This window comes from Geotrypetes seraphini, chromosome 2 (genome assembly GCF_902459505.1).
Source record: "Geotrypetes seraphini chromosome 2, aGeoSer1.1, whole genome shotgun sequence".
NCBI classification, from domain to species: Eukaryota; Metazoa; Chordata; class Amphibia; order Gymnophiona; family Dermophiidae; genus Geotrypetes; species Geotrypetes seraphini.
The window spans coordinates 354,137,352-354,151,274 of NC_047085.1; the positions used below are offsets into that span (position 1 = coordinate 354,137,352).

At 41.6% G+C, this 13,923-nt stretch overlaps 1 protein-coding gene across 3 annotated transcripts in view; it reads left to right on the forward strand.

Moving 5' to 3' along the window:
* Nucleotides 1-13,923, forward strand: part of TMC2 (transmembrane channel like 2) — a 124,614-nt gene that overhangs the window by 13,447 nt on the left and 97,244 nt on the right. The window contains exons 3-6 of one of the 3 annotated variants that reach the window (XM_033930413.1): nt 1,584-1,674; nt 6,810-6,891; nt 7,285-7,391; nt 8,786-8,884. In XM_033930413.1, the coding sequence (XP_033786304.1) occupies nt 1,663-1,674; nt 6,810-6,891; nt 7,285-7,391; nt 8,786-8,884 (300 nt within the window). In that variant the 5' untranslated portion in view covers nt 1,584-1,662. The remainder of the gene's footprint in view (nt 1-1,583; nt 1,675-6,809; nt 6,892-7,284; nt 7,392-8,785; nt 8,885-13,923) is intronic. The other 2 variants (XM_033930414.1, XM_033930415.1) reach the window with 2 other exon arrangements.

Here is a 13,923-nt window from a genome sequence, read left to right on the forward strand (position 1 = left end):
AAGAAAAGGTGCCTCCCAATTGGCTGATTAGGCAGCTGTAGGACACCTACAGCTGCCTACAATCGGGAGCACTTTGCAGAATCAGGGCCTTCATATATAAGCCCCTACGTTTTTATGTTACTGCTTGTGATTTCCATTAAAAATAGAGTGAAAGTAAGCATCAAATTGTGAAACATGTAAGGATATATTCTATATAGGTCACTAAAAGTTAGGAGGCAAATTCTGTAAGAAGCGCCCAAAAGTTAGGCGCCGAATTAGGAACCGTTCAGTGCAATTCAAGTAAAATTGGGTGCTGTTTAATGAATCACATTGAGCGGCACCTATTTTGGAGGTGCCCAACTAATAGGCCAGCTCTAGGCGCCTATGTGAAAGTTAGGCGCCTATGTGAGCGCTTAAGCACGCTTAAGAGCAGCGATTCTGCAACAAGGTGCCTAACACATAGCCACGCCCAAGCCTAACACGCATAGCGCCTATTTTTTAAAGGCCACCTAAAATTCTTAGAGGCGCCTTATTGCAGAATCACTCTTTCTTAATAGGCGCCTATGTTTCAATTATGGCCGATTAAAAGCTTAATTGAGCTTGTTAATCAATTTAGATAGGCGCCTCCAAAATAGGTGCCTAACATTAGGTGCTGGTTACAGAATTTGGGCCTAGGTACCAAAAAAAAAAAAAAGGTACTAAACTAGTTATAGAATACCAGAATATGAGGGGGTGCTGAAAAGTTCTTAGTCCAGCCAAGAAGAGAATGACATGGGTATGGTTCAATCAATGATCTGAAATAATCTCAAAACATAGAATTCTGTTTCTGCAAATTGGCCCTTAATGAAATAAGATAACACTCTTTCAGCTACAGTGGTAAAATAACGCTCAGAATTAGAAAGTTGGTTGGTTGAGCTGAGAACTTTTCAGCACCCCCCTTGTACGTCTGCAATTAAGTTTCAAGTTTATTTAGACTTGATACACTACTTTTAAAATGCAAAGCGGTTTACAATTATACAGTAGAATTAAAAAGTACTTTTAAAAAATATAATAAAAAGTGGGAAACAGACTTACATAAACAATACAGATTGTAACATGGGAAGGATAAATGGGAAGGATACATTGCATGAAACTAATAGAAAGGGAAGGAAAGAACGGAAGAGGTAAAGGGAGTCTTTAATGTTACGCCATAGTCTGGCATAAATGGTGGTTCTTAAATAAGATCGTTGGGCACGTAACTGCAACAATTCTACAAAGTGTACACAAGAACAATCAAAATGTCCCGGAATCGCCCATGCCCATCCCAGGCCAATATCTCCTTTGCAGTTGCATACTGGAAGATTTAGGCGGCCAGTGATAGGCACTTAGGCGTCATTCTAACTGCTGTTATCTCCTCGTTTTGGCACTTAACTACTGCTAACTTCCATTTGAGGGCCAAAAGTTAAATATGCTTAATTTTTGATGCACTATATACTGTAGAATTACCCTGATAATTGTGCATCTGCCTGTAATTCAAACCAGTAGCAGTGTGAGATGTTAATGGATATTTATTGAAACTAATGTTCCTTTTATGTTGCTTCCATTAAAATACTCACCTGGACCAGGGAAGCACATGCTTTTGTAGAGAAATTTGAAGGAGCACTGGGAAAGGGGAAAGGAAAAAAATTCTTTGCATACAAAGTAATGATGATGAAGGTAAGTACATGTCAACAATCTTCCATTGCCCCAGGTATGTTAGATTGATTGTGAGCCCACCAGGACAGATAGGGAAAATGCTTGTAAAACTGCTTAGATAACCTTGATAGGCAGTATATAAATACCTAATGAAACAAAAAGAGCACATCTCAATGGCCTGTGATATTTTTGCAGACTATCAATTATTCTAGGGCTGCAGTCCCTCCTGCCAGAACCCCCTTTCCCCCAAAAAAAACCCAAACCCCAACAAAACATCCCCCATCAGGAGGGATGCCGAGTCCTACTGTGGGATGTCTGTACTGCATATTTTCTGTGAGACTTCTGTACTGGCTTTCTCTTCTCTGGCTCTAGGACTCTGTAGCTGTAGAATCCAATAGCTTGGGTAATTTCAGCCCATGAGTTTCTCCAGGTAAATAGGCCTCCTTCTGCCCTGCTTCTCCTCTGGCTACCTTACTTAAGGGACCATGCTATAGGATTCTCAGCCTGATCCATCTTTCCTTCTTCCCCATGGCTCCAGCTGGGTTTAGAAAGATTGTTTGCTCCATCCTTTTATTTTACCTCTGGGTTAGGTCAGAGTTACCTAGCTTCCCCATTGGATGCTAGCTCAGGAACTACCTTTCCCATAATTCAGGGTTCCTCCCTCTGGCCTGGATTTACCTACATTATCAGCTTCTTTTTGGTCTCACAAGAGTATGGGTTGTGGACTTTGCCATTTACATTTGCACTCTGTCGTTTCCAGGATCCAGAGGGAAACTTAATTTTTCCCTGATGGATTTGATCTCCTAAGGTTTCATCTCACATGGCAGGAACCCTTCCCTAAAAGAAATCTCCTGTGGCCTATTGGTTAAAGACACTTCTTCTATCTTCCCAAGGTGGTGGGTTCAAATCTCTAGTATATTCAGAAACCCTAACACATATTCCTATTTTTACATGTCTACTTGCTCTGAACCACAGCCGTTGTGAGTAGGGATTCTCTTCTTATTTTCTTAGCCTTTGGGAATGAGGTTTAGTATGCTATGTATATTTCATGTGCTTTGCTTGAGTAATGCATTATTAAACATCTTTTTTATTATTATCAAAGAGGAGTCTTCTTTACCCCCCAAAATAGAAGGTTTAGTATGCAATATATATATATATTCATGTGCTTTGCTTAAGTAATGTATTACACTGCACAACAATTTTTTGGTTAAGTCTTGATTCCTGAAAAGTTTTTGGTGATTATGACAGGTACCAACTTGGTATGCTCAAATATGGTTTTGGTTTTACTGCATCACGTAAGAACTATGAGAAATAGACATTTTTATGTTTACTGACAATAAAATATATAGTCAAGTTTACGTTTCGCACAAGCGACTAAATGAAACAGAATTAAAAGTGTTTTGCTCCCGAGTTTCTTTTATATTCAGTGTCTGGTGCATCACGTTGTAGCATCCAACAATAGTCGGCAAGCATTGACGGATTCCAATTGCCCTGGTATCGTTTCTCCATCGTAGCTATGTCTTGATGAAACCTTTCACCGTGCTCGTCACTCACAGCACCGAGATTTGCGGGGAAGAAGTCCAAGTGTGAATGGAGGAAATGAATCTTGAGTGACATATTGCACTTCATTCTCTTGTATGCTTTGAGAAGTTTGTCTACCAGCTGAATGTAGTTTGGGGCTCTGTAATTGCCCAGAAAATTGTCAACAACGTCTTTCAAGGCTTTCCAGCCAATTTTTTTCCGGCCCAACTAACAGATCTTCAAATCGCTTGTCACTCATAACATGTCTGATCTGGGGGCCAACAAAAATACCCTCTTTGATCTTGGCATCAGTTATTCTTGGAACATCTGTCTTAAATAACGAAAACCTTCCCCTTCCTTGTTCATTGCTTTCACAAAATTCTTCATGAGTCCCAGTTTAATGTGAAGAGGAGGCAAAAATATCTTTGTCGGGTCAACAAGCGATTCATGTGCTACATTTTTCTGTCCTGGAACTAACTTTTTACGGGAGTGGCCAGTTCTTTCTAGAATAGTGCGACTCTCTGTCTCGGCTGTCCCATTCGCAGATGAAACAGCAGTACTTTGTATAGCCAAGCTGCAGTCCTAGTAACAGAGCAACGACTTTGAGGTCTCCACAGATATTCCAGTTATACCTGGTATACTGGACATACTTTAGTAAACATTTCCATATTCTCATATGTTTCTTTCATATGTGCTGCATAGCCAACAGGTACTGAAGGATAAACGTTGCCATTGTGCAACAGAACAGCTTTCAGGCTTAACATTGACGAATCAATGAAAAGACGCCACTCTTCCGGGTTGTGATCACAACCAAAGACCGAGAACAATCCTTCAATGTCACAACAGAAACAGAGACTGTCGACTTGTGCAAAAATTTGGTTATATCATGATGCCGGTCTCGAAACCAGAAATTTTCGTACCTGGTGATAGCAAACACCATTCCTGCAGTCTCGAACCTAGCAGCTCAGCTTTTGCTTTTGACAGACCCAAATCTCTGACCAAATCGTTCAATTCGGACTGTGTTATCAGATGTGGATCGCCTGATGAGGATGGTTCAAAATCCGGGTCAATGTCACTGTTAGAACCCTGCACTGCAGTTTCTTCATCTGGTTCGTCTAAGGTCCAATCCTCTGGTGGTTTCGGAACTGGAAGACTGTCATCATGTGGCATGGGTCTCATTGCTGAAGGCAGATTAGGATATTCAATTGACTTCTTGTTTTTGGCAGAGAAACCAGACACATTAGTCAAACAGAAATAACAGTCCGTCACATGGTCTTTCTGTTCTCGCCATATCATCGGAACAGCAAATGGCATCGTCTTTCGAGTACCTCTGAGCCAGGCTCTCAGACTAACAGCACATGTCGCACAGCAAATGTGAGGCGTCCATTGCTTGTCTTGATCACCTATTTTGCAGCCAAAATACAGATGATAGGCTTTCTTTACAAGGGCAGTCATCGAACGTCTCTGAGGCGTAAGTGTATATTCCCCACAGATATAGCAGAATGTGTCGCGGCTGTTACGACACCGACGAGACATATTGCCCGACACCAAAACGTCTATAGCATCAAGCTTACTTACTGTTATATTGCTACAGCTACTATACTACTATACTTTACTATACTGATACTATATACACACACGGACTATCTATATTAACCAAATGAGCAGGATCGGTGTATGGAAGCCACCATTATAGCATGGTGAGACAGCGCAAGCTCGTTCAGACCTGCCCAGACATGCCCAGGATGTCATCTTCCATAAAACAGCTTCCAACCTGGCTAGATTTTATGCATGGACATACCCAGGCGGCACAAACCGTTGTTGATAAGACACTTATGGGAGAAAAAATTGTTTGCATCCAAATATAAGAAAAAATCACGACAAAATTGAAGATTTCTCTGAAATGGTACGTGATGGGTAATTTTTGATGTAATATTCATGATCAGCACCCAAAATTCTATAAGAAACACCCAGCAGTGTTCAGGAAGCAAAAACTTTGTTGTGCAGTGTTATTAAACATTTTTTGACCTTAATATCAAACTGGAGTCCTCTATACCCCCAAAAATAGAAGCCCCATTCGCCTATATGCAGATGCCTCCAGCATGCCTAAGTGACACCTAACTCACACCCAAGTAACACTCAAAAGTAGATCTGGTTTTGCAAAGGAGTCCTCTTTATACCAAAAATTAGAAGATTTAGAGGTGCATAATCGAAAGGGACGTCTAAGTTCGTTTACGTCCATCTCGCAAGTCATCCAAAGTTAAAAAGAGCCTAAGACACATTTTCGAAAGATACGTCCAACTTTTTTTTACTTTCGAAAATCGTCTAATTATACGTCCTACCGATCTAATCATCCAAGCCACTAAATCGTCTATCTTTATGCCACATTTCCGTCCAACCTTCCGTCCAAGTCCAAAATGCCTAGAACAAGCCCTGTTGGATGTGGGAAGGGTCTGCAAAGTGATGGACTGAACACCCAGGCATACCACCTAAATAGTGGGGTACCTTACAGGGTACTGCTGTGAACTTCACAAAAAGGTGCCATGGCTTCTCCTCACTACAGCTCCCTTATAGGTGATGGTGAGCTACCCCAAACCACCTACAGAATCTCCAAGACCCACTTATCTACCACCCCAATTGCCCTTATGGCTGCAGGAGCCACTTATATGCCAGAAAAAAAGGGTTTTAGGGGTGTATAGGGCAATGCACATATTTCAGTATCAATGCAGTGATTACAGGGGCTTATGGGCATGGGTCCTCCTCTCTATGGGTCCCTAACCCACCCCCAAGACGACTTAAGGTGCCTCTAGGATGGACGACTAGGCTTTCCTATGCCAGGTGGCCAGGTGATGATGGTCTGAAGGCTGAAATTTAAAGTTGTGAATAAAATTTTTATGGGGGTGGGAGGTTGGTGATTACTGGGGTAGTGTGTGGGGGTCTGTGTTATGTGTTTTCAGTGCTTATCTGGTGACTTTAGATGGGTTTTTGTTACTTAGACCATGTTTTACATGGTCTAAGTCACAACGTCCAAGTTCCATCTAGGCTCTGTTGTTAAACTTTTGGTTATACATGCTGTACGACTAAATCTAAGCCGGCCAACATCCCGCCCAACTCCTGCCCTTGACACGTCTCCCGAAATGCCCCATTTAGCTTTGGATATTGAGCGGCACTATGAAGGCCTAGGTCATTTAGAAATACGTCCAAAACCCGGTTTTATTATCGGTGCTTGGACGTTTTTAAGAAATGTTCGTCCAAATGCCGACTTAGGCCGGTTTTTGGATGTTTTTTCTCTTTCGATTATGAGCCCCTTATTCTATCCTATATAATAAAAAGCTAGCCGCGCATGCGCACTCAGACCTGCGTGATCTGTGATCCGTAGGTCCGTGGTCAGAGTGCGTATGCAGTGGCCAGACAAATCGGGAAAGTACAGCACAGCCGGTGACTCCCCCCTCCCACCTTCACTCACCGCCAAAACCACCACCGGAAAATGCCTACTATATCTGAATGTAACTTACCTTGAGCTATTGAGAAAACGGCTTGAGTTAAATCCAAATCTTTACCTCATAAATCAGGTTCCAACTCCTTTGTGCTATACTTGAGTACTGAAGAACATGAACCTCTTTGTTTTTTTCTAGAAATGGATCAAATTTAAGAGAGACTTTGAGAATTTTAAGACTGCCTGCATTCCATGGGAAATAAAGATTAAAGAAGTAGAAAGTAAGTGAAGCTTTCTTTTTTTTTTAAATAATCTTTATTAAATTTTCCAACTACAATTGTGCATACAAATAATTCATGTACATATAATATTACAAGAAAAGCACAACACACTTATATATAGTAATAAGCAATTATTCCCCCCTCCCACCTATTAATCAAGAAAATACATACCCACAAGAAACTATCTAAAAATCCCCCAACAATTCCAGTACAAACCTCTCACCCCTCCCTTCCACCCTGAATGTGTATGTTTAAAGGTCAGTAAAATAAAGTCAGTTATCATTCCTTACAAAATTTAGCTTTCATTTATAGCATCTTGGAATATCTTTGTGTATTATTTTTTTTTTGTCCGGGACACTGAATTTTAATTCTTGGGCTTTTTCCCTGCTTCAGGTCACTTTGGTTCATCAGTCGCTTCATATTTTGTATTCCTTAGGTGGATGTATGGTGTAAATCTCGTCCTCTTTGGCTTAATAGTTGGTCTGGTTGTAATTCCAGAGGTAAGAGCTATTGGTTGCTTTCCTGATACTACAAGGCACATTTTGTTCTTGGCAACCTCTCCCAGATATGTCATCCACATAAATTTGATCCCTAGGCTTATCCAAATCAGAAACTCCAGTTTCAGCTGTAGTTTTGAACTAGAATACGGTAATTATCTACAACAATGGGACATTATTAAAGAAGGCTTTAAAAACTAGGACAAGTACTGATTTATGTTATCTTATCACCAGCTTCTCTTGCTTTCTAAAGCACTTCACCTGCCACAGTAAATTGTCCTGTGTGAATCTTCAATGAGAACAAGCTTTTGTATTTTATTTTTTAACTCCACCTTAGACTCAAGGAATAAAACCTTTTCTACTTTCAGACAAAGAAACAGTTGAAACTTTGTATTTATAAAGTTACTTGCAAATACATTTGCTTCTAACAGCATACAGTTTTAAATGTGCCAAAAAGAATATGGCATTTAAATACAAAACATGCACATACATGCAGTATGCCTATTGGGTTGAGTATATAGAGCCAGAGGGACATAGCTGACAGAGTTTTGCTAGGCTGTGAAGGTGAATTGAAGGTCAGCCAATGAGGAGTAACTGGATGTGAAAGGGGGGAAGAATGAGATGGGAGTATGGAGGAGAGGTCAGTGTTATGATTGGTTGTGTACTATGTTCATGTACTTGTTTCAGAGCAGCATTTGAGGATGTACGCATTCAAATGGGCATAAATAAAATAAATAAATATGAAAATAGAAATAGAAACCCATCTAGGAATTTGAGTTGCGTTCTTACTCTTACTACCATTAAATATGTATTAGTGCTACATCTTGAACAGAGAACTCTAGAGACACATGGAAGAGATTTACAGCAGCCATTTGTTGATCAAACCTCCCATTTTTGTTCTGCACAAAAATTGAACAGGTAACCATTTTGGATATGTATTAATGTGATATAGGATTTTAATTAAAGTGCATTTAAAAAAAAAAAAAAAAAATTTTCACATAGGCAGTAGCTAAATAAAAATCACAAAACTGACCATGTTTGTCCAAATGGTGGCACATCTTTGAGGTTGAATTCACCATCCTATCTCTTATATATGCAAAGAGGTGAAATTGGTGAAATTGATGGCGTACATAATTCAGGTTCAGTATGCAGGCCATCATCTCACCAAATTTATTTCAGTGCCTGTCAGCTAGTCTCATCATCTTTTAAAAATGCTACTTATGAAATGAATAGTCTTTCTATTGATGCAAAATATAGCTAGTATTCACTGTCTTTTTTCATCCTATTGTATAAGTATAGATCAGAAAAGTACCTGTGCTATGTACTGGAAAAGAGTTCATTATTATTATGATCATACCACTTCCTTTGATAAATGTGATTTCCTCTCCCTGATTCAGATCTTGATGGGGATGCCCTATGGAAGTATGCCTCGAAAGACCGTTCCAAGGAGTGAAGAAAAAAGAGCTATGGATTTTTCTGTGCTGTGGGATTTTGAGGTATATTTGTTTATGACACTAGTTTCTCTAAAGATGAACCCTCCTCCTTCTACAAAGCCATGTGGCAACAGCATTGAAGCCCATTAATTCACAATGGACTTTAGTGTAATTACCGCTGCCGACGCAGTAATCGGCTTTGTTAAAGAAGGTCAAATTGTGGCCGTAAGACAAATTATTTGCTACATGAGACCAGCTACAAGTCAATTAGCCCTGTGTATTAATCAGTTTGGGTTTATTAACCACCTTTATGAAGATATTCAAACAAGGCAATAAACAGCAAGTACAATTCAAGGTAAAATTTACAATTTTGTTAACAGCATGACAGTAATAAAAAGACCAAAATATAAAACAAATGCAATGAATGAGGTAAACTCAGAATTAACTAACTGAAACTTAATAATAGGACTACCAAAGTCCAACAAATACAGTAGAGAAAATGGTCATTTTCAAACTAGAAAAAGTCCAACTTTTTATTTCGAAAATATCATTTCCTGGATGTTTTTGTCCTCAGTGTGTCTATTTTTTCTAACCATAAAAAAAAAAAGTTAAAATGAAAAACTCACAAAAACCAGTCATTGGGATGTGGGAGGGGCCAATATTCATAGCAGACTCGCCACACACACATTTCAGCAGATCAATGGGGCACCCTAGGGGGCACTGCAGTGAACTTCACATAAAAGGTCCCAGGTACACATCTCACCATAACCCACTTACATTGTATGGTAAGCCCTCCAAAACTCACACAAAATCTACTGAACCCAAATGTATACCACCCCAAAAGACCTTATACTTGCAGGTGTCACCTATATGTTGGTGCAGTAAGTTATTGTGTGGGATTTTGGAGGGCCACACATTCCACCACAAGTATACTAGCTAGAGTGTGATATGGGCCTGGGTCATCTTCTCTGCAGACCACTGCACCGGCCACTAGGCTACTCCAGAGATCTGTTTGCTGCTCTAAGAGGACTGGCCATAACATCTGAAGCTGTCATACAGACTGATATTGACTGTTTCATTCACATCTTTGGGGGGTGGGAGAGGGTCACTGGGGGGAGTAAGGGGGACACCATATATTTATGCATCCAGTAGTCATCTGGTCAGTTTCGTCACCTTTTTGGAATTATTCATTACTGAAACAGGAGCTTCAAATTAGAGAGTTGCATGGGAACGGGGACGACGGGAATCCCGCGGGACCCGCAGAGATCCCGTGGGTTCCCCCTTCGGGTCATGGGGTTCCCATGGGGACACCCCCTCGAGTCGCAGGGATCCCATGGGGACCCCCCTCATGGTCTCGGGGATCCCACGGGGTTCAATGCAACTCGAGCCGCGAGGCTTGTCTTCTTTTCCTACCTGCCCTGCAGCAGCACAAATAGCCGACCGGAAGTCTTCCCCGATGTCAACGCTGACGTTGGAGGGAGGGCTCCCTCTGACATCAGCGCTGACATCGGGGAAGACTTCTGGTTGACTAAGTGTGCTGCTGCAGGGCAGGCAGGAAATAGAAGAGGAGCCTCGCGGTTCCAGCTACCTCTCAGAGCTCCATTTGGATGAGAAAGTTGCTGATAAGGTTGCTTGCAGATGAGGGCTAGACACGAACATGGGAGGCAAATGCAGGACACAGAAGGGGTCAAATGTGGGAGGCAAATGTGGGACAGAAGGAGGTTGAAAATGGGAGGCAAACACAAAAGGTGGGGAGGGAGTGCATTTTTGGACACAAGGCATGAACTTGGGAGAGAGGATGGAGGAAGGGAGGGAAAGAGAAGCTGAGGTGGGGGAGGGAATGCGTTTTTGAACACAGAAGGCATGAACTTGGGAGAGAGGAAGGGAGGGAAAGAGATGGTTGTGTGCATGGTGAATGGAAGAAAGGAGAATTTTTTGTCATAGGGAGGGAGAGAGGTACAGATGAGAGGGAGAAATACTGTGGTGGAAAGGGAACAGTGGGACAGATTGAAATGGATGCAAGAGAGAGGAATGTTGGACATAGTGGTGAAGGGAATGGAGGGTGAGATGTGGCATGGTGCTGGAGAGGGGTGATAGAACAGAAGGAGAAATGTTGAGCATGGGGCTAGTGGGCAGGCACGAAAGATGAGAAAGGGATAAATGCTGGACCATGGTAGGAGGAACCAATAGACAGCAACAGAAGAATTTACAGAAAATGGGAAACAGAAAAAAGAAATTGGGACCAACTTTATGGAAAAATAAGTCTTCAGACAGCAAAGGTAAAAAATGGAATTTATTTACTAAAATATGTTAGCTTTGGGAAATGTATATAGCAGATGTCTTTGTATTGTGTTCAAAAGAAAAGGAAATGCATTTCTGGTTTTATTTCTACAGTGTTGAAATACTTGCTGACCCTTGCTGTGACTGGTGGGGATCCATAAGCACTGCCAGCAAAGGACCTCCTCTAGAGACGGCCAGAACTCCCCTCCACCAAGCGCAGCAGTCATTGGCAGCATCCATGAGCCACTGAGGTGCCAGCATCTGTGACTCAGGGATGCTACTGCTGCCTGCCAAGCTTGGCAAAAGGGACCCCCAGCCAACTGCAAAGGAAGTCCTCAGCTGACAGCTTGGGGGTGCTCATCAGTTGAGTATATATATTTTATATTTATATTAGAGGCTCTGGTAGAAACCCGTTTACAAAGTATGTATTCTTCCCAATTAATGTTTCCAAATTAATAAAGTGTCTTTGCTTATTTATAAATGGGTCTCTACCACAGCCTTTAATTCAGTAGCATAATTAAATGAAATAACTATTTCTGAAGTTTCTAGGGACAGGCAGGGACGGAGGGGATTCCTCGTGGGGACGGGTGGGGACAGAGGGATTCCTTGCGGGAACGGGTGGGGACGGAGGGATTCCTCACGGAGACGGGTGGAGATGGGTGGGATTTTGGCGGGGACGGGTAGGTTTGGGTGGGATTTCTGTCACCACGCAACTCTACTTCAAATGTCCAAATTTTGCCCTGGATGTTTTCTGCAAAAAACGTCCAAATCATGTTTGCCCTAATCCCACCTAAAACTAAATTAACTTAAACTAAACCGTAAGCTTCTATACCGCATCTTCTCTATAAAGATAGAGCTTGGCACAATTTACAAGAAATTTTAAAAAAAGGAAAACATAATAAGAATTAGTGGTTATATAGAGAGCAGCGAAATTCACATTTTTGAAAATAGTCAAGTATTCAGATGTTTTTGAAATAATTGGAAAGAGCCCAAATTCCACAGCCAGACAGGGTAATTATTCCAAAGCTCAGTAATTTTAAAGTAAAAAGATTTCGCTAATTTTCCAATATAGATAACACATAGTAACATAGTAACATAGTAGATGACGGCAGATAAAGACCCGAATGGTCCATCCAGTCTGCCCAACCTGATTCAATTTAAAAATTTTTTTTTTTTTTTTTTTTTTTTCTTCTTAGCTATTTCTGGGCAAGAATCCAAAGCTTTACCCGGTACTGTGCTTGGGTTCCAACTGCCGAAATCTCTGTTAAGACTTACTCCAGCCCATCTACACCCTCCCAGCCAGTGAAGCCCTCCCCAGCCCATCCTCCACCAAACAGCCATACACAGACACAGACCGTGTAAGTCTGCCCAGTACTGGCCTAGTTCAATATTTAATATTATTTTCTGATTCTAAATCTTCTGTGTTCATCCCACGCTTCTTTGAACTCAGTCACAGTTTTACTGTCCACCACCTCTCTCGGGAGCACATTCCAGGCATCCACTACCTTCTCCATAAAGTAGAATTTCCTAACATTGCCCCTGAATCTACCACCCCTCAACCTCAAATTATGTCCTCTGGTTTTACCATTTTCCTTTCTCTGGAAAAGATTTTGTTCTACGTTAATACCCTTCAAGTATTTGAATGTCTGAATCATATCTCCCCTGTCTCTCCTTTCCTCTAGGGCATACATATTCAGGGCTTCCAGTTTCTCCTCATACGTCTTCTGGCGCAAGCCTCCTATCATTTTCGTCGCCCTCCTCTGGATTGCCTCAAGTCTTCTTACGTCTTTCGCCAGATACGGTCTCCAAAACTGAACACAATACTCCAAGTGGGGCCTCACCAATGACCTGTACAGGGGCATCAACACCTTCTTCCTTCTACTGACTATGCCTCTCTTTATACAGCCCAGCATCCTTCTGGCAGCAGCCACTGCCTTGTCACACTGTTTTTTCGCCTTTAGATCTTCGGACACTATAACCCCAAGGTCCCTCTCCCCGTCCATGCATATCAGCTCTCCTCCCAGCTCTCCTTCCTATTATTAATCCCCAAATGCATTACTCTGCATTTCTTTGCATTGAATTTTAGTTGCCAGGCATTAGACCATTCCTCTAACTTTTGCAGATCCTTTTTCATATTTTCCACTCCCTCTTCGGTGTCTACTCTGTTACAAATCTTGGTATCATATGCAAAAAGGCACACTTTTCCTTCTAACCCTTCAGCAATATCACTCATAAACATATTGAACAGGATTGGCCCCAGCACCAAACCCTGAGGGACTCCACTAGTCACCTTTCCTTCCTTCGAGCGACTTCCATTAACCACCACCCTCTGGCGTCTGTCCGACAGCCAGTTTCTGACCCAGTTCACCACTTTGGGTCCTATCTTCAGCCCTTCAAGTTTGTTCAACAGCCTCCTATGAGGAACTGTATCAAAGGCTTTGCTGAAATCCAAGTAAATTACATCTAGCATATGTCCTCGATCCAGCTCTCTGATCACCCAATCAAAAAATTCAATCAGGTTCGTTTGGCACGATTTACCTTTTGTAAAGCCATGTTGCCTCGGATCCTGTAACCCATTAGATTCAAGGAAGTACACTATCCTTTCTTTCAGCAACACTTCCATTATTTTTCCAACAACTGAAGTGAAGCTCACCGGCCTGTAGTTTCCTGCTTCATCCCTGTGACCACTTTTATGAATAGGGACCACATCCGCTCTCCTCACGTTCCACACGTACACTTAGATCATCTTCCCAAAACCTATTAGTTGTTCCCTCCTTAAAAATAATAGGTACTCGAAGATTAGATATGTTCTCTGTAGTTGG